This window comes from Gavialis gangeticus, unplaced genomic scaffold, assembly GCF_001723915.1.
Source record: "Gavialis gangeticus isolate Ggan-Ray unplaced genomic scaffold, GavGan_comp1, whole genome shotgun sequence".
In the NCBI taxonomy this organism is placed as follows: domain Eukaryota; kingdom Metazoa; phylum Chordata; order Crocodylia; family Gavialidae; genus Gavialis; species Gavialis gangeticus.
The window spans coordinates 28,248,996-28,269,101 of record NW_017728996.1 but is presented as its reverse complement, the minus strand read 5'-3'; the positions used below and the strand labels follow the sequence as shown (position 1 = coordinate 28,269,101).

At 45.9% G+C, this 20,106-nt stretch overlaps 1 protein-coding gene across 1 annotated transcript in view; it reads left to right on the top strand.

Annotated features, from left to right (window-relative positions):
* Positions 1–19,080, top strand: part of LOC109288605 (tropomodulin-2) — a 41,020-nt gene extending 21,940 nt beyond the window's left edge. The window contains exons 3-9 of the mRNA XM_019504215.1: positions 5,311–5,433; positions 6,661–6,747; positions 10,474–10,604; positions 12,110–12,217; positions 12,458–12,601; positions 12,882–13,026; positions 15,178–19,080. Coding sequence (XP_019359760.1) covers positions 5,311–5,433; positions 6,661–6,747; positions 10,474–10,604; positions 12,110–12,217; positions 12,458–12,601; positions 12,882–13,026; positions 15,178–15,212 — 773 coding nt within the window. The 3' untranslated portion in view covers positions 15,213–19,080. The remainder of the gene's footprint in view (positions 1–5,310; positions 5,434–6,660; positions 6,748–10,473; positions 10,605–12,109; positions 12,218–12,457; positions 12,602–12,881; positions 13,027–15,177) is intronic.
* Positions 19,081–20,106: the final 1,026 nt, after the last annotated feature.

Below are 20,106 nucleotides of genomic sequence, written 5' to 3'. Positions count from 1 at the left end.
ACCGAATGCTGTTTTTGGCTGATCTTCCCTTCGTAAAGGTATCTGCCAATAACCTTTTGACAGGTCCAGGGTCGAAATAAATTTTGCTTGCCATATACGCTCCACCCGTTCGCTGACTTGTGGCCTCGGGAATGCATCAAAATGAGTCAGGGCATTTAATCTTCTAAAGTCTACACATAGCCGCAGGCTCCCATCGGGTTTTTCCAAGGCCACCAATGGGCTGCGCCATGGACTCCGGGATGGCATAATGATCCCTTGCTCCAACATTTTCTCTAGTTCCTCTTTAATTGGTTGGCTTTTATGATAAGGGATCCTGTGCCACTTTTCCCTCACTATCTGTCCTACTTTGGTGATGATTCAGTGTTCCACCCCGGACACCTTTCCTGGTTGGCCCATGAAGACATCACGGAATTCCTTCACTAGGCCCATCAGCTGTTGGCACTGCTTAATTTCCAGCTGACTCCCTACCAGTATTAGGTCACCGTCCGTGGGTTTGCCTAGATTGTCTCTGACGTGTACCCCAAGCTCGTCTGCCTCAGGGTCAGGGGAGATCAAGGAGACCCTTGGCCTCATGCCACTCCTTTAAGAGGTTGATGTGGTAGATTTGCTGCTCCCTTTTCGCCCCTGGGCATAACACTTCATAATCAATGGGGCCTACTCTCCTCACTACGGAGAATGGCCCCTGCCAGTACGTTAAAAACTTGCTGGTCGAGCTGGGCAGCAGGACCAGTACCTTCTGCCCCACCTTCAACTCCTGCCCCTTAGTCTGAGCATCATACCTTTCCTTTTGGTATCTTTGGGGTTGTTCCCAATTAGCTTGCGCTATACCCTGGGCTACTTGGAGACGCTCTCTTAGGTCTCGGACATATTCAGAAGCCCCCTTACCCGGATTCGGGTCTGCCTCCCAGCCTTCCCGCACAACATCAAAAAGACTGCGGGGTCGGTGCCGGAATGTTAGTTCAAATGGGGAGTACCCCAGTGATGTCTGGGGGGCATCCCTTATCGCAAACAGAAGGGGCGGGACTAGCACGTTCCATTTCCTGGGTTCCTCCTGGGAGCATCCCCTTTAGTGTCCCGTTAAAACGTTCTACCAGACCATTGGTCTGTGGGTGATACACCGCCATCTTAAGGTGGCGGATATGCAGCACCTTGCATAGGGCCTTCAGTACTGAGGACATGAAATTGGGTCCTTGATCTGTAATAATCTCCCGGGGAATCCCGAACTTGGCCACCCATTTCATTAATTCTTCCGCTACCTTAGGTCCGGTTACAGCCCTCAAAGGAATGGCTTCCAGAAACCAGGTTGTATAGTCTATGAGGACCAGCACAAACTGGTGCCCTGCCACACTCTGGGGCAGTGGGCCTACCACATCCAAGGCCACTCTTGTAAAAGGGTCCCGCACAATTGGCATTGTTTGCAGCGGCACCTTAGGGGGCTTGTGGGTGCTTGCCTTCTGGCACACCTCACGGGTCTTATAATACTCCTCCACATCCTCATATATATGCAGCCAAAAGCACCACCGAGTTAAACGGGCCTCCGATTTATGTTTCCCCAAATGTCCCCCAAGGGGATTCCTATGTGCTAGGTGTAAGAGACGTTCTCTGTAGGGTCAAGGTATAACCAACTGTGCGATTTCCTCTCCCTCGACCCGCCCCCGCTTGATTCTGTACAGTAGCCCCTTCCTTATTTCTACTCGGGGAACTGTTTTTCCGCGTTTGGGGGGGTTTACCTGAGTGTTGCCTCCCGGTGATTCAATGTCTCTGAATGGTCGCAATTCATCGTCTCTCTCTTGAGCTTCCCTGAATTGACTGCTGTTGGCCAATGCTTCCAACTCCATGTCATCACTTGCGTCGGTCTCGGTCCCCATAAGTCCTTCTCTTGTATCCTCACACTTCTGGAGCGACTTGATTACCTCGGATATTTCGGGCCAGTCGTGCCCCAAAATCATAGGGTACAGGATCTCCTCATCCAGCCCCACAGGGATTCTCCTCTGGATCCCCTGTACCTGTACCTCCAATAATCGTCTGTCGACGTGGGTCTTTTGTTTGTGTAGGCAAACCATGCTGACCCCGGCACATTGCTGCGCGTGATTCCATCTGACCAATGAGGGGTGGACGAGTGATTGGACGCACCCCGTGTCCACGACTGCCCGGACCGGGCTTCCCTCGACCCAGGCTTTAACTTCAGGCAGGGGTTGAATCTGGGCTCGTCCGTGGCCGCCCACCCCGCAATCCATTGACTCGACCTCTGGCATTGTTCCCGCTCCTGACCGCATCTCCGCGAAGTCCAAGTCCTTAGTAAACCTTGCCTGAGGATCCTGGGGGCAATTCTTTGCCACACGTCCTTTCCTCCCACACGAGAAGCACGTTAGGCCCTGAGGACCCTCTCTTTTTCCCCCCTTGCTCTCTGAGTACTGTCTTGTAGCTGCCTCTTGCCCTTTTGTACCTTTGGATCTCCGTCGGTCCCCTTGGGCCATGTTGAATTGTTCCGCCAGTCGCAATGCCTCCCGAGATGATGGGGGGCAGTGGCATCTCACCCATTTCTGAGTGTCTTCCTCAAGGTCTGTAATAAATTGTTCTAAGAGTATTCGATCACAAATTTCCTCCTTCGAAGTGGTCTCTGGCCTGAGCCATTTACTCAGCAGATCGGCTAGGTTCTGCCATAGGATGTGGGGAGTTCTCCCCTCCCCCGACTTTCTTTCCCTAAAGGCCTGTCGGTGCCTCTCGGGCATTATATCTAGCCGTTGCAGTATCTCGGCCTTAACTTTATCATAGTCCAGGGCATCCCCCCTAGTCATAGCTCTGTATGCTGCTTGAGCCTGTCCAATTAATAGAGTACCTATATGTCTGGCCCATTTGGTCTTTTCTAAACCTGCTGCTATGGCCGCCCTCTCAAATATCTCCGAGAAGGCCTCCGGGTCATCCTCCTTTGACATTTTTGGCATCCTAAAGTCCCATGGTCCCTTCTGGGCCCACAACTGCTGCTGGAGCAGGTGCTCTTGTAGGCTTGTTTGCCTCATGGCCTGTTGCTGTTGCTGCTGCAGCACCTGGGCCATCAGGTTCATTGCTTGCTGCAATGTCTCTACCCCTGGTAATCCAGGTTGGTGCTCCATTTGTACCCCTTAGTACTCCTGGAGAGGCCGCCATCGGAAAAGATGAACTTTCCTGGCCAATGCACCACTGTGCGGGAGTGGGGCGTGATCTTCACAGTACCCACCTCCTCCCGTGTCCGAATGGGCTTCCTGGCGCTTCGAGTCAATCACCTGTGGTCTGTACGCGTCCGGTCCGCCTGCCACGACTTCGATTGTATTCTGGTTCAGTGATATTAATCCGAACGTGTCAGTCCAAAAATGAGACTACTGGACTCCCAGGGTCCTGCGTCGATGAGGGCTCCACCACCCCTACACCCTCGCCCGTACCACCGGCCAGGTAGCTGATCAGGGTAAGTGTCCTGTCAGTATGTCTTTCAATGTCCACAAAAAAATGTCCTGTTGACACAAACGTCACTGCCAGGGATTCTCTAGGGCAAGGGGCTGCTTTGCCCCTTTCAAGCCCCTTGTTATTACCCTAACGGCTGTGTCTCTCAGCACTCCTCTCTACAGCCCTCACTCTGGGCTCTTCTGCCCTCTCCAGGGCTCCCAAAAGCCTCTTAGTCCTCCACAGGACCGGCCAGTCTCTTCTCTCAACTCAAGTGCCCCTCTATTACTGTATATATGGCTCCCGGCTCCTGCTGGGTCCAGCTGTGCCCTGCCGCGTTCAAACGTCCGGGGCTTGGTTGGGCCCCGTCAACCGGGCTCCTCAGCCCTGTTGGGGCTTACCCTTACCCCACCAGGTTCGGCAGCGTCTCCGGGTGCTACCCCTCCGCCTGTAGGTGCTCCCTTCGCTCGCGGCTGCCTCCCGGCTCGCTTCCGGTTCTGCCTTCCCTCCTCCGGGCGTCGGTGTCTCACTTATGTTGGCCCCTGCCGTCCAGGCCACGCCTCCTTCCCCGCACCTGCAAAAGGTGAGTTGTTGCCCTGCGGTCCGGGCTTGAGTGAGGGAGCTTAGCGCGATTGCGCTGGGCTGGGAAGCCTCGGAGCCTGAGTGTCTCTTCACTCCCTCACAGTAACCTATGGCCAAACAGCAGATTTCCCCTCTATTCAGTCACATCTGGAGTACTGTTTCCAGTTTTGTGGCCCTCACCACAGAAAAGACTGGAGAGTCCAGCGGAGGGCAACAAAAATGGTTAGGGGGCTGGGGCACATGACTTCTGAGGAGAGGCTGAGCAAACTGGACTTATTTAGTCTGCAGAAGAGAAGACTGAGAGGAGATTTAATAGAAGCCTTCGACTATCTGAAAGGAAGTTGCAAAGGGGATGGAGCTGGACTGTTCTCAGGGGTGGCAGATGACAGAACAAGGAGCAATGCTTTCAGGTTGCAGCAAGAGAAGTTTAGGTTAGATATTAGGAAAAACTCAGAAGCAGGGTAGTAAAGAACTGGGACAGGTACCCAGAGAGGTGGTGGAATCTCCATTCTTGGAGATTTTTAACACCCAACTAGACAAAGCCTTGGCTGGTATTATCTACTTGGGGATGGTCCTGCCTTGAGCAGGAGGTTGCACTAGATGACCTCCTGAGGTCCCCATCCAACCCTGATTTTCCATGATTCTGTGAAAGACATTTGCTTCATTCCTCTGCACAAAGCAGTTCTTGTGGCCTGTGTCCCTGGATTCAGCATTTGGGCCTTGGAAAACATCTTTTTATAAAGGGAATTTAATTTATGGAATAAATATTGCACAGTGGTGGATTCGATAAGACATCTCAGGCTGCTGCTGCAGTGCAAGCTGCAACATCCTTGAGAATAGGTTTTCAGAGCTTGGGTGACCTTATACTGGCTTCCATGATGTGGTAGATTTCAGACAGGGATTATTCAAATTGCTTCCAGGCTCCTTAGCAAGCACTGTTCAAACAAACCCCCATCCAGATGGGATTTCAGAAACATGCCATGTTTGCTTGACTCTGCACTATTCAATTCAGTGACCTACAGTGAACCCTTTAGAAAATCCCAGCCTTACACCCCTGAGTATTCAGGAACTTTGCTTGCAGGTACCTAAACTACCGCAAAACAGAGTGGCAATGTGCAGCTTTCATTTAATTTTACACTCAGTTTTTTACTCTAAAAATTAAGTTATAACTAAGAAATGAATGGTAAAATCTACACTTGGTATATGGCACAAAACAATACTACCATGTACAGCTACTTCCAGTGCTGTCAGCATGGGGGTGCATTGTCCCAATAATCCAGCACTCACTTCAAGCTCTTTTTTCTTCCTTAGGAAAAATATTTGTTCCTAAAGAAAAGCCCATTGAGACCCATACAGAGGAGAAGGTGACCCTGGACCCAGAACTTGAAGAAGCCCTGGCCAGTGCCTCTGATACTGAGCTCTATGATCTTGCAGGTTAGATAACATGTTTCCAATAAAATCGTAGTCTCTGCATCAGCCTGGCAGGATCGTGAATATTCTCAGAATCCCACTGATTAGACCTTTCTGATTCTCACATTCTCCCACTTTTAAGCCACTGTTGAACTCAGGGCTCAAAAATGTATGGGATAATCACTGATACATACATGTTAATAGGGATTCAACTTCTCCTAGGTTCCAGTTGTCTTTTGATTATCGTTGTGTTTAATTCCCCAAACCTTTCTACTGCCTCAGTCAGGTTTCAGTTTGGATGCTTCATGCCCCTGATCTTTCCTATGGGTCAGGATCCTTGGTGGGGTCATATTTCCCATGAGATCAATTTATACATGCCCATCCATGAGTAAAGGGGTCATCAGGTCCAGGTAGGTAACTAATTAGAGGAGAAGGATCAGCATTTTCTTTGATAGATTACCAAGGAAGTGCAGCCATACAAAGCTAATTTTTATTTATAGCTTGTTTTAGTGAAGCTTGGTTTCTTTTGTCAGTCTATTAGTCCTACTCTAAGTACTTGTTGGTATGTACTTTATAATGTTTACACTGATTTTCTTTTCCTTCCCCATCTCTTTATCAACAATGAGAAACCCCAGGATGGCAATGCTTATATATGTGAGTTAGGAGTATTTGGGTTAGACCAGGGGTTCCCAATGTTTGTGCCCATGGGCACATTCGAATTTAAAAGAAAAAGCAGTGGGCGCCAATATGAATATTAAAGTTTAAAATTTAGAATCCTGGATATGTGCATGCGCATAGCTTCGTTTGGGGAGGGAGTAGTAAGCACTACTCTGTCAGTCAGACTGACTCAGTCTCATTTTGGCAACCGTTGCATACAGCCTGAGTTCAGTCAGCAGTGACAGCATTTTTTGTTGGAATAATGATTTTTACTGATTTTGAAAATGCATGTGGGCACCTGAATAAACCTTGGGGGGTGCCAGGGCACCCACAGACACTGCACCGGGAACTGCTGGGTTAGACACACATGCACCCTCCATTGGTGCATTTGTCACAAAAAACCTGTAGGATTTATAATACTATATGCTAAAAGTTTGATTTAAAATTAATTTCTCACCTATAAGCAAGCATGACTCAAGATGTAACAGCTCTTTAACTGGCAAACTACTTAGGGACTGGAATTTGTAAAAATCACCTTTCTCTGATTTCTCTTATTCATGCTGGATTCTGATGCTGGTGTTTACATACTTGCAGCTGTTCTTGGGGTGCACAACATGGTCAATAATCCCAAGTTTGATGAAGAAGGAGCCACTGGCAAAGATGGAAAAGGAAGCGTGAGAAGTAAGTAAACATATTTTATTGACAGCCTGCATGTGTCCATTAGGAAGTCATATACAGGCTGGGGCTGTTAGTCTAATCAGCAAAGTATCACTCCATTAACCCAGCTACTAATGAGGGAGGAGCACTCTTCAAATAAATGTAATTTAAATGTTGAATCATCATGTATAGTGTCAACAGTGCTATCCAAATTGAACATTCCTGACAGGGAGCTCAGCTTTTCTTTGAAGCAATACACAGCTATACATACACCTATGTTCCCATGCGCCCAGGCACATGTGAGTGTGGAGCTCTGAGGCAGCAAGTAGGAGAGAGAGGTCTGCGTGGTGCCCTGTATTGAGAAATGACCACGTGGTCATGCTGCAAGTTAGCCCGAGTGCATACATTTGCATAACTAAGGCTAACCTTACAGTGCGGGTCACCAGCTCAGCGGTATCCCTGGCTGGGAAAATTCCAGGTCAGTACAATTTGGTATAAAGAGTATTGGGTATAAAGAATCTCCAGCAGAATTCACATCCAGTGGCATTGAGCTCTGAGAGGAGGGTAGTGGAAAGTAATGCCTTCCTGGCTATTGCCCTGATCTGTACTTCATGCCTTTTTATTAGGCCACTTGAAACCCATAATGTGTAAGGTTAAGCACATTGCCCGGAAACTGCAAGTGCCCAGAAACCGACTGAAACAGTCCTATGAATTATAACGATACCCCCCTCCATGGAAGCTATGTGCTCACTCTCCATAACCTTCTAATATTATAAACTGTTTTTCCATGGAGAGGACCCAGAACTTTGGAATCAAATTCAAAACAAAACAAAACAAAACAAACCTTTTCTCCAGTCCAGATTTCAGGAATATTGGATTTGGGCCTTTTTGTGCTGTTTTTGAATAGGTTGTGGATAGTCCCTTGCCTGGGTGTACAAGAAAAGGTAGTTACTTATGCAGCCTCCCATCTTGGAAAGCTGTAAGTACAGCAGCTGTTGTGGACAGGGGCTTTTTGTCTCCTTTGTCACCTGTAGTGAATGTACTGCCCAGGAAGAGGGTGGGGACAGTTGTAACTGGACAATTTCTCCCGCATTCTGCAGGACCAAGACAGCTTGGAATGGCCCAGGCAGGACTTGGCACAAGCTGTGGCCTCTCTCAGAACATGCAGAGGTTTGTGCTACATAGACTGGAGATTATTTTTGTAGTATCAGGTCAAAATGTTAACTATGTGGGTCTGCTAAACTATGCTCCCATCACGAGTTTAATGACCAGAGACATCACTCAGTCAGATCACTTTGTTCCTCTGTCCAAAAGCAACAACTTCTCCTAGCCAAGTGTAATTTTTCAGTTAAACAAAAGAAAAAGGAACACATTTCTAAAGCTGATATTTACTGTGGCAAAACAGCTACCTGATTAAAGAAAGGAGATAAAATTCTTTGGAAGTGAGTGGCAGCACAGGGAGATGCACACTGCTGAAGGTGGGCTACATTAGAAATTGCAATGCTGTCTGCATGTTAGAATCACTAATATGTAGTCCTGCACTACAGGCCTGTTATTGGCTCCCATCCAAGTAGAGTGCTGAAAAAAAACATTTGCTGAATTTTTCCCTGAATCCCAAGGTGCTGAGCACTATGAATATATTTTAGCAGCAATTTTTGAGAACCTCAGTAACTGAAGGCTGGAATAATTGGAGTAATTAGGGATACTCGTCAACAGGCTTCAAAAGGCTTGGAGGGAATATAGGGCAAAATCCAGCTCAAGGCTTGTTTACCACTTAAGTTCTGCTGTGAGACTGAGGTAGCATGTTGACTTTTATCCAGTGCACTGAGTGAAAATGCATGAAAACTTCCAAGTTTCTACACAAAGCCCTTGAAATAACTTACTTCCTACAACACAAAATAAGTATGCTGTGGTCAGTAACATATTTATTTCGTGTCTGTAGTCTTGGCTACCCAAGCCACTAATAATTCATCTCCATAACTGTGTGCCTGGGAATTAGAGATACTAATTGTGTTGTAAGCCATGATTTTATGCATATCCAGGAATGATTGGTTTTCATTTATAGTACACATCTGCCAACGTTAAAAACTGTATCACTTTGGAGCATGGATACTCAAAGTCTTCATAAATCTTGGTGCTGGCAGAGGGATTTGCTTTTCATGCTTTGATAGTTTTATTATTTAGAATGTGCAGATGTTGCAATCTTACAAGATCTAATTGGATTTATAGAAGGGCTGCTAATGTCAGAAATGGAGGTGCATGTTAAGAGGCCTTCTCATCATAATCTTTGATGTCAACACAATCTATTTGTAGGAGAAAGGGGATTTTCTCAGACCATTCCCAAATAGATTCCTATGTGTATCTTCTCTTGCAGACTTTATTGTAGGACCATAGCAACTCAGACTGTGCAATGCACTGAAATCAGTGGGACCAACCTTTTTGGTAGGCATGTCACAAATTAGCCCCTCACCCGCCCTGAGTGCTGCTTTCTTTTACTCAATGTGCTGCTCAGCTTTCTGTTCCCTGTCCTGTGCTCTCTGCCTGATCTGATGTTCAGCTTTTCACTCCCAGTCCTATCTGCCACTGTGCTACCTTTGTCCTCCCCAGTTTGCCTTATGCCACATGCAGAGATTGACTATGCCACTTGGGGCACCTGTGCTGCAGGGTGGCCACCTCAGCATTGAAGTGCTTCCCTTAGACCTGGACAAGCATGGTTAGCTCAGAATAACTGCACTGGGAACCTGGCAGATAAAGCTGAGTATTTATTGCTACTGGTACACACCAACACTATGGTGACAGCACACTAACAAGCCTCTGTTACCAGGACTAGCGTAGTAGTATCATCTGCAGGCTCTGTGGGACACTCTCCCCTTGGTGGTATCCTACAACAGGGCAAAACAGCCATGAAGATCTACAGACTAAATGGGGTCCAGCTCAGGAGCTGATGGCTTCTGGCTGAAGAAAGGAGCAAACTGATAGATGAAACAAGGACTATCCACCCATAATGCCAGGGGCTGGGCTTAAAAAATGACAGTGAAAATAGATGCTCTGTATGTCTGAAGTTCCACTAGGTCTGGGGAGGCATGTAAAGAGGAGAGACTGCAACCAGTTTCCTCCTGGCACCGCCTTGGCAGGATGCAGCAGCTCCATAGCCACTCCATATCCCAATGTACTCCCCCTTCTGTCACAACAGCTTGGCCAGTGAGACAAGAGGAGCATGGCTGCCTCAGCGACTTGATACCCATTATAAGACCCTGCAGGGGCACTTTGGAGAGAAAACGTGCCGTGTTAGGCCCAAGTAGAAAGAAATCAGAGTGGGAAAAGGTCAGTGTGGGCACAATACCATTTATAATCCTGGTGAACAGAGCAGTGACTTGCTAGTGAATTGCTAGGGAAAGAATAATTCTACAATTTTTACACAAACTGGGAGCTATATCAAAGTAGTAGTTCATCTCAGCACTTAGGCTGTATTGTCCTTTTTGTATATGGCTATGTATGGTCAGCCAACTGAATGCAAAGCCATTCTTTATTGGTCACAACAAAGACAGCATTAACATCTCAGATAAAGACTTGTCAGAACCTGTCCAGTACTGAACTAAGCTTGTGATTTTATCATAAAACAGACTCACGACCACACAAAAATTAACACGACTTGCCAGGAAACAAAGATAAACAAGAGTCTTCAAAAGCAAGTTTGTGGATGTCTGACCTGGACCTATTTTCTATGTTTAATGAACTCCTGTGTTTCAGATGTGGTCAAAGGTGAAAAGGTCAAGCCAATTTTTGAGGAGCCACCTAATCCAACCAATGTGGAAGGAAGTTTGCAAAGGATAAAAGCAAATGACCCTAGTCTCGTAGAAGTTAATCTGAACAACATAAAGGTAACTGGATAAGTGCTGTGACCTCATCACTTCTGTTTGGGAGGGTTGATTTGGGACAAGATTTGCAAAATCTTTCGGACACCGATGTTTGTCTTTAAATGTGTTTCTTCAGTTACCATTCATAGGCAGGACAGAAAGAGCAGCTGGCAATTAATTAAAACTCCAAGGGATGGCTCCTCCCTGGTTTTTCTTTTAGTAGCTTGTAATGTAAGATACCTCAGGGGAGCCATACAATCATTGGCCTAATTCAGTTAGCCCACACATGGAAATGGAGGAGCTGGAAAGATGGGACCCTGAGCACTCCCTGCTCTGACCTGCAGAAGCGGTATAAAGAAGCCTGTTGAAGCTAGGTGGAGCTGCTTCTGTGGTTGTTTTGGGATCAAAGGTAGTGAGAAATGACAACTCATTAAAAGCGTTTTCCCTTTCTTATTTCATATAGTTTTAAAACCAAGGCACAGTATGACTAATTTTGAACTGATTCATTGTAAACTTCTGTGAGGAGGGCTTAGCTGATAGCAATCATTCCTTCAGGTTTGAGATTTCACATCCAGGCCTAGGCTGTTCCCCAAAGTTAATGCTGCATTTTGTACTAACCACAAAATGATATTATTGCTCTCCATGTGCTCCCACCCACCAGCAGCCACTCTTCAACCAGCAGTCAGCCCTCCCTACAGACAGTAACCACATTGTCCCAGCTAAAAACCAGGTTTATCAGACACATTTTATGCTACATCCTGCAGTGGCCAAAAATTAGTCTTATCAAATTGCAAGAGGAAGCCTATGAAGAAATTGAGGCTATACCATGCAGGTCCAGGATTTTAATTCTAGAGACAGAGAGCAAGAGCTTTCCCCCTGTCATCACCACCATGATGGTGCACTATAGAAGAGACTGCTCAGAGGATAATAGCAGACTCTGGGTGCAAAGCCAGTGGGGTGTGAGCAGCCAAAGCCAAACAAATGTAACTACATTCAGATGGAGCTATTCATGGGCAGAGCTCATTAGTCTTCCCACAGCACCACTTTAATACAGCCACATTGCTGCTGCTCTGGGAGCAGGAAGGCATGATGTGACTGAGCCTACGGCTGCCTGATGAATTTTTGCATAGGACATACACTGTGCCTGATCTGGGGGTGCCCCTGCCCCAAAATTGGAGGCTGTGGCTTAGCTAATTAGGTCTCAGTCCATTTAAGACTTCAGGAATAATTCACTGCATTTAAGTAAATTTGGAAGTGAAAACAGTGCAGAGCAGATACTGGCTCATATAGGCCTATCTGATTGAAAGGGCCTAGGCTCTTTGAATAGTTTTCAAAAGCAGTGACAAGCAAAGCAAATTACAGTAGTTCAGCCTCACAGCCATTGTACAGCACAAGAGAGGGATGGGGAGAAGGTGGTGACTCTGAAACTGTAGGGGGTGTCAGTGTTAATCCATGTAGCAATAATTAAAGTCAGATGTCCTGCAGTGTGATTGGCTTTGGTGATTAGTAGATTTTTTTTCTTGATGCAGAATATTCCAATTCCAACACTGAGAGATTTTGCAAAGGCTTTGGAAACCAACACCCATGTGAAGACATTCAGCCTTGCAGCTACTCGAAGCAATGACCCTGTTGCTATTGTAAGTTGAAACAGTGCTTGAAAAAGATGTTCATCATCTCTAGTCTGCACTAGATTTTGTTCTTCTGGTTTCTCGTATGACCATGCACAACAGTATTATAAAAAATTGTGCTGTAGGAATATACCTTTCCTCCATGGCCCTGTTTGCATTGCTTTTGTGGTTACTAACCATAGTTCAGCTGTGTTGTTCCCAGCAACTTTCAGGGTTCTGAACTCATGCTACCCCCTCTTAACCTTTTAGGCTTTTGCAGATATGTTGAAAGTGAACAAGACACTGAAGAGTCTGAATGTAGAATCCAACTTCATCACTGGGGCTGGTATTTTGGCATTGATTGATGCTCTAAAAGAGAATGAATCCCTGACAGAGATCAAAATTGACAACCAGGTAAGAAGGCTGCTTCTAGGTAGGTTCCATGTGTTCCAGAGCATTTTCATTTTGTGATCTGGCAGAGACAAGGCGGCATCTCTCAGATCTGGCCTGAGGTACCTCATTCCTGCACATTCAGCCAGCTAATAGAAAAAATGCTAAGCATCACTAAGGGCAAAAGTAAAGGCACAAATACTCCAGAGATGGGCTTCTTGCTTCAGTTTGCACCAAAATATGAGAATGTAACCACTTCTTTCTCTTGTGTTTCTTTTCCATTTTCACTTATTTCCCCCCTCAGAGGCAGCAGCTGGGTACAGCTGTAGAGATGGAGATTGCCAAGATGCTTGAGGAAAACTCCAAGATTCTCAAATTTGGATATCAGTTCACAAAGCAAGGCCCAAGAACCCGGGTAGCAGCAGCTATCACTAAGAACAATGATCTAGGTAAGGTGGTGCCTTCTTTCCCCAGCAGTTTTTGAGGAGAGAGGGGAAAGCCCTGCTTCTCTTAGGCAGAACTATTATTAGCCTGACTAGCACATCTAGCTCTAAGTGAAGGGGACTAGAGCAGAGCTTTAACTAATAGTGATTTAGAGTCACTCTTCCTCCTCTTGTACTGGGGAGAGTAACTTAGTTCAGCCTCTCCCAAGGAACACCTGCACTTATCTTAGTTGTCTTGGCTGCTACTCCAACTGGCAAGTAGAAGAGAGACAGGGCTTCTTCAACTGCCCTCTACTTGCTCATAGCAGGAAGTGCCAGGAGAGAAACCCTTAGCTGCTCCATCACAGCAAGATTCACAGCCTGACCAGGTCACATCAGGGAACCAGGGAGACTGTACTCATATGTGGCCAAGTAAGGGCCATGACAATCTCACCTTTTGCCTTAGCAAGGGTGGACCTTTGTGTTTGTAATGCTGAGTACTGAGTACAGAGTAGGGCATTAGTAGCGAGCTGTACAAGAGAACCTTCACTGCTTTAATTCCTTCTTAATCCTGCAGGGGATGCAGTCAACCATCATGTGTACAGGTGCCCATAGTGCCTGATCCAGAGGTCTTCTCTTAGTTGTGACTCCATTTATACTCAGACAGTCTGACCAGTTCAGGTTCATATCAGTAAGATCTGAGAAAAAACTGAACTAGGCTATGCTCTGTCCAAAGTACATTTTGGGACAGTGCAGTGTGCTTTCCAAGAAGCCTCTCTGCATATTACAGCTTATGATGCAGGGCAACACTTTGTCATTACTGGCTTATTGCAGTGAAAGTAAGATGGAATAGAAAATGTGGGGACAAAGAAGAAGAACCAGCACCACTGACTACTAGTTAGACCTGACCTCAATCTGTTAGACTCTATTACTGAGCACTATGGGTGATGCCAGCAACTGATGGGAGAATGACATCAGCCAAAGAAGTCTTACTCATAGCACAGTAATGGCAAATGCTCCAGAAAACTACACCTTCCTAAGACAGTCCATTTTCAGTATGGATCTGTGAGTTAAATGCCATATTTACTCAAATCTAAAACAACCCAGAATGTAAGATGACCCCCATAATAGATTCTACACATGGAAAAAGCATAAATTTGTTATAAATTTTCCATGTATTGAATCTAATTATCGGAAGGTCATCTTAAATTCTCTCTCCCCTCCCCCCCTCCCCGCCCGCAGTGGGGAAAGCAGTGGCAGGGGGCAGGCAATTTGACCCTGACCCTTGCCTCCCCTGACATGTCCCCCTGCTGCCTACCCTGCCCCCTGCAGCCTCAGGCCTCCTGCCACTCCTTCCCCCTGCTGCTTTCCTCCTGCCCCACACCCCACTGCCACCACTGCTACCAGGCCAGGCTGGGGCCAGAGCAAGCACATGCTCCATGCTCAGCAATCAGAGTGGGGCTGGAGCCTGCCAGAACAAGGGTAATGAGTGGCGGGGGGGAGGAGCCTAAGGCTGCAGGGGAAGGGAAGGGGGAGGGGCTGGAGCCAGAACCATACCAGCTGCCTGCCCCTCCACTGCCTTGTCTCAAATTCAAGAGGAGCTTTATTCCTCCATACTAAATGGGAGGAAATCTCACCTTGGATTTGAGTGGATACAGTAGAATCTATTGTTTCGTAGTCTACTGCTGTGCAGTCTACACTGAAACTAAAATATTTGCTGTAGGGCCCAATTCAATATTTACTTGGTTGTCAGTAGTCAGTAACAACTGAAATTATGTGATAAAATAACACATTTATAGATACTGCTGTCATATAGAACAGCAGTATATTTACTTACTTTGTAGCTTCATAAAAGAAATGAGAACAGATCATGAGTTTCGGCCATACCATCTCATTTAAATGGCTCCAGAGGGAAACCCCTAGCAGTCCCAGGCAGCCTAGAGTACCCATATCAGTTTAACTAGAACAAAACAAGACTTTTAAGGGAGACAGCATAGGCCATGCAGACGATCGAAAATGTCACTGTTTGAACAGTGGTGGATTCTCCATTGCTTAGAAGCCTGAACACCTTCACTGACTGATTCAGTAACAAGCATTTATTAGTCCTGTGAGAAGTGTGCTTGGGTTCTTCATAAGTTAAAACTGAAACAGTTGTTTTTTTTGCTCTCACTGAAACAGTTCGTAAAAAGCGAGTGGAAGGAGACCGGCAGTAGCCAAGCCTTGGAGGATACCAGAGCTACTGAAGGCAGCCAACACTATGGCAAATCTCAGACTGTCCACTGGTCAGAAGGGAAGACACTGGAAAAATATATTAGAATGAGGGTTGTTCATTTCCGTTACTGTCCCCGTTTAACCTTGAAAATGCAGTCTGGTTGTTTTTAACTCTCATAGTTTGATTTTTAGGAGAAAAACAAAACAAAACAACATGTTATTGCATTACCTGAAGCCAATATGGACAACCTAGAGATCAAGTGTATGTGTTAAACATCAGCTGTAACCACAGTAACCTTGCTTTAGACATTTTAAAATTTTTTAAAACTTTTTTTTACATTGATAAGGGATTCTCTATATAAGGAAGCTCTAGGGCCCAGTCCTGCAATGCCTTAAGTATGTGAATTATCCTTACTCATGTGAATAATCTCACTAAAATCAATAGGCTGCTTGGGTGAGTGAGGACTGCTTATACCAAGAGAGGTCTGCAGGATCGTGCCCTTATGACTCACTCTTCCAATCACATCTAGGCCCCTGGGACTCTATATTCGTATGAACGCATCTGCCTACAGCAGGACCTTGCCTGCCTGGATCTGATTGCTGGAGCAGGTCAAGGTTTTATAAGTATCAGAGCCTACTTGTTTACATGCATTTAAGTTAGGTTGATCATGTCAAAAATTTTACGTTGATCTTTGTATTCTTACTCCATGACATAAAGTAAAAATCTTAGTGTTGCCAAACCTAGAATAACTTCATAATGTCAGTTATTTTTCTAGTTCACTGAGTTATTTTATGTTTTTTTTAACAGACTATAAGTTTTTCAGTCATAGAGCTCTGTAATGTAAAGCAGTATATTGAGCAGTATTTGCTTTGCTTTGAACTGCACTCTTGACATTTTTATTTTTGGTATTCTTGTTCTTGTGTTAGTACAAATGACAGAACTGTTCTCAGGACCTTGTTGATGAAGACTGATTAAGCTATTTAATCCAAGGCAGTTCTGCTGGCAGATAGATAAAAATCAGGAGAGTAACACATACTACTCACCTAGTTTACATTTCTAGGCTCTAATTCAACAGTCTTTCCTTGTACAACAAAGCACGTATGTGGGACTTAGGCACATGTGTACCTGCTTTGCTGAATAAGAACAGAGATAAGCAGATGCTTAAATTCTTTGCCAAAATGGGGCCTCAACCCAGGATTCTGTACATTTTCCCGAAGAAGTGGAGACTATGTGTGTGGTCTAAATTAAACCCAGTGCTTAACAGCATTTGAACATGTCAATGGGATGTTGTCAAAAGACTGTGCTAAACATTCAGTTGAAAAGGTAACTTCATTTTATTTGCATTCAGTTTTATAGTATTACACCTTAATTTCCAGCCATATGTACATATTTTGTCATTGCCAACTTTTGTGCTTGTCAGGTAGCCAGGGGTTCACCTTGATCATATTTATGTCCAATACAAGAGTTAAAGGTGGCTGTTTTTAGCTGGCTTAGCTATCCCAGTACCATCCAAAACCTACAGGTCTTTACTTGCGACCAAAGCCTGTGACATCCTTGAACCATTAGCCTCTCTTCCAAAGGTCCTCTCCTTATGGTGTGGGTGCTTGCCTGAGTGTATGCTGGTGGGTGTGCTGGCTACAGGGAATACGGAAGAGAAGATCAGTGACACCTAACATGTTCAGGCATCTCAAAGCCTGCAGAAGACAGTGTGTGGGATCATCAAGGTGGGGAGTGTGTGACCTGGCTACACAAGAGGTCAGTCAGTGTGTGTGTGGCATATTCCTTTCTAAGCCTGGCAGATTCCTGAGCAGGATTCCACCTGGGAACTGCTTCAAGCACCATAAAGTCTCCCTCTGTGCCTTCTACGCTTTTTGGAACAGAGGTGGGAAATGGCCGCTCTGGTCCCAAGAGATGCACAGAGGGAAGGACAGATCTCAGGACAATGCTCCTGACCAAATCAGGCACTGAAGCATGTACTTAAATCCCAATGACTTCAAATTAAGCAAATACTTAAGAAGTTAAGCACATGCCTACATGCTTTGCTGAATCAGGACCCATACATGCAGTATCCATAGAGATAGTGGGGGAGCTTCAGGGTCCCAGGGGGTTTTAGACCTACTTTCTCCTTTGCTGCCCTGTTAGAAACCTTTTTCTCAAGGAGAGGACTGTAAAGGGGCAGCCTGGCCAGTGAGTTTTTCCCTCACCTCCATGCAGGATGTGCTGTGAGAAGGGAAGATTAACAGTCTGTTGGACATAATGAGACCTGCAACATGGACCCAGTCTGGCTTTAAAGGCTCTCGCATAGGGCAGGCAAGTGACAATACTGCATGCATCAGGGCTAGGCACATGTTTATAGGGTTGCAGCATTATGCCTCTTGTGAGCAAAAAACTTTGATTCAAGAATCCCTGCCCCCAAAGGATTTCTGATACCAACACACTTCACCCCAAAGATAAATCAGTTCCAGTCCTTACCCACATTCTCTTCTTCAGCTGTGGCTTGAGCCAAGAGAGGGAAATGCTCAGTTTTTCTGGGTGTTTTAACACTTTAATGATTTATATTGGCCCCATTTTTCAATGGTGTCTTTTGTGTTCAAGAGCAGCAAATACAATGCATTTGTAGACTTAACCTCCATTCACAGTGTACGTGTTTGCATGCAGCTCTTGTATAAGGGGTGGATTTGTCCAGCTGCTATTTGGTGTATGGAAGCATGTCATCCTGGATATCTTTGATCAGAATCATGCAAACAGTTGTATCATGAGGCAGCTACATTCATTTCAGCAAGTCTGGAACATTTCTCTTGGTTGGCCAACCATGGGAACCTGCTTGGGGATAGCCCTGGTGGTGTTGCCTTCCTTTCATCTTCCATGACTGCATGCACCCTGCAGAGGTACTTATCTCCTAAGGATAAGACTGCTCCAGCATTTGTGAGCTTTACCTATTAAGAGCCTGATAGCACTATTAGGCCTATGCTGGAGTAGGGCACTGGGTCACATACTCCCTTGCAGGGATCTGGGGAGCACTGTGCCTCCTGGCTCTTTCCATTGTACACAGGGAACACATCAGCACACAGTCCCTCTCTCTGTGGCCAGCTAGCTGGGGTGGGGTGATAGCCAAGCCTCCTTTCTGCTGCTCTCCATCCATTTTGGAGGGTTAACCCCAAACCCCCCAGGTCATCCTTGCCTTCAGAATAAGCACAAGGACTGCAGGTATAGCAAAACTGAGGCAGGGTGAGAAGAAGTCTCCTTTTGGCCTCCTTCTTAAGGCACATGCAAATGCGAGCTGGCCACAGTCCAGCTTGAAGCATTTCAATCTACGTATGCAAACAGAAGGGAGTACTCAGTAGACTTACAGCTAATCTAGCGCCTTCCTGGAAACAACAGGTTAAAATGCTAACCTTGCTCTACAGTGAGTTGGCCACTAAACTCTCTGCAACTAATGTGAAGGGGGTTAGAATGTGAGAGTGTATTTTAAGTACAGCTTTCAAGCATATTCCTAATCTGGGACACCAGGGCATAAGCAGAGCCCAGTTTTTAAGCAAACACATGCATGATTGGGAGCTGCTAGTCAGAGTCTATTTTTGCACATTGCTTCTCATGTCAGCAATTTGGGTTTTGTTTGTCTTTTCTATAAAAGTTTTAGACACAGAACAGCTGAGCGTTGTGCGTGTCCTGATGTTCCTGTGTATTGTAGAGTGCACTAAGGGGAATATGGTGTCTGTGTGAAACACTAAGAGAAAATGCTTTTCTGGATCATAAATGTCTGCATGTGCACAGCTTGGTGCATAGCACGTGAGGGAAAGGGAGTCACCAGAATATGCAGCAGTGACTCCCAAACATCTTGGCCTTTTTAAATAAACCTTCATGACAAACTGGGCTTCCTGTGTTGACTTCTTGCTCTAACCAAGCAAAGGCGCTGCTGATGTAGTGCCATGGGCACTGGGGTGAGCAGGTTCTCCTTTCACGTTGCTCATGACATTTCCTTGTTCTTAAGAATCCCTTGAATTTCATATTTTCTGTCTCCCAAGGAACAGCAACGAGAGAGATCCTTCTGGGAGGAATCATCATCTTGTACTCAGAGCTGTGACCAGGAATAGGGCAACTTGAACTCCAACTTACTTCACTTCACTGTGCCTCAGTTTCGCCAGCCATAACCTTGGGGTACCATTTTCCTTCCTCCCAGAAATGAAGCACTTGTGTTTGACAAGTGCCTTGAGCTCTGAAGCTGGCAGGCAGACAGTTCGATCGGGGAACACTTGAAAGTTCGAACACTTTCAACACACAGTAGTGACTGAACTCCCAAAGTCCCATTCTTAGAAGTAGACAATGAGACACTGAGATAGTTAGGACATGTCAATACCACTTCTGCAGCCCTCCTGAAAAAGCTAGGAAGCTTGCTCGTGTTGTTCTGCACAGTGCCATGGCTGGCTTGCTTGAGAGTGATGACTTATTAAAGCAGAAGCAGGTGGACGGGGTGTGATCATTGGCAGCACTCTGGAGCACCGGGGAAGCAGGACAGAGAAACCTTCATGATATGTCTATGTAGCACAGTGCAGTGCTGCACAGGGATGTGAGAGCTGGTTCTGAACTAGCACGAGCACTGGATGTACTACATCAGAAGTACTGAGCGCTGGTGAGGAGCCGGGTATGTTACCTCAGGTGGAGCGGCATGCTTATACAGCTACACTGCATCTGCCTCCCCTGTAGCTTATTCAGAGCTGGCTTATGTGCAGGACTGTACTGCGCTCTCTAGACATTCCCCTCAGCTCAGATTTTAAGATATTTAAGCACTTAAGCACCACTGAAAGTTTGAGAGATTTAAAATTTTTAAGGATCAGATTTTAAAGGTATTTAGGCATTTAAAGATGCCTCAAGTGGGATTTTCAGAAATGACTAGG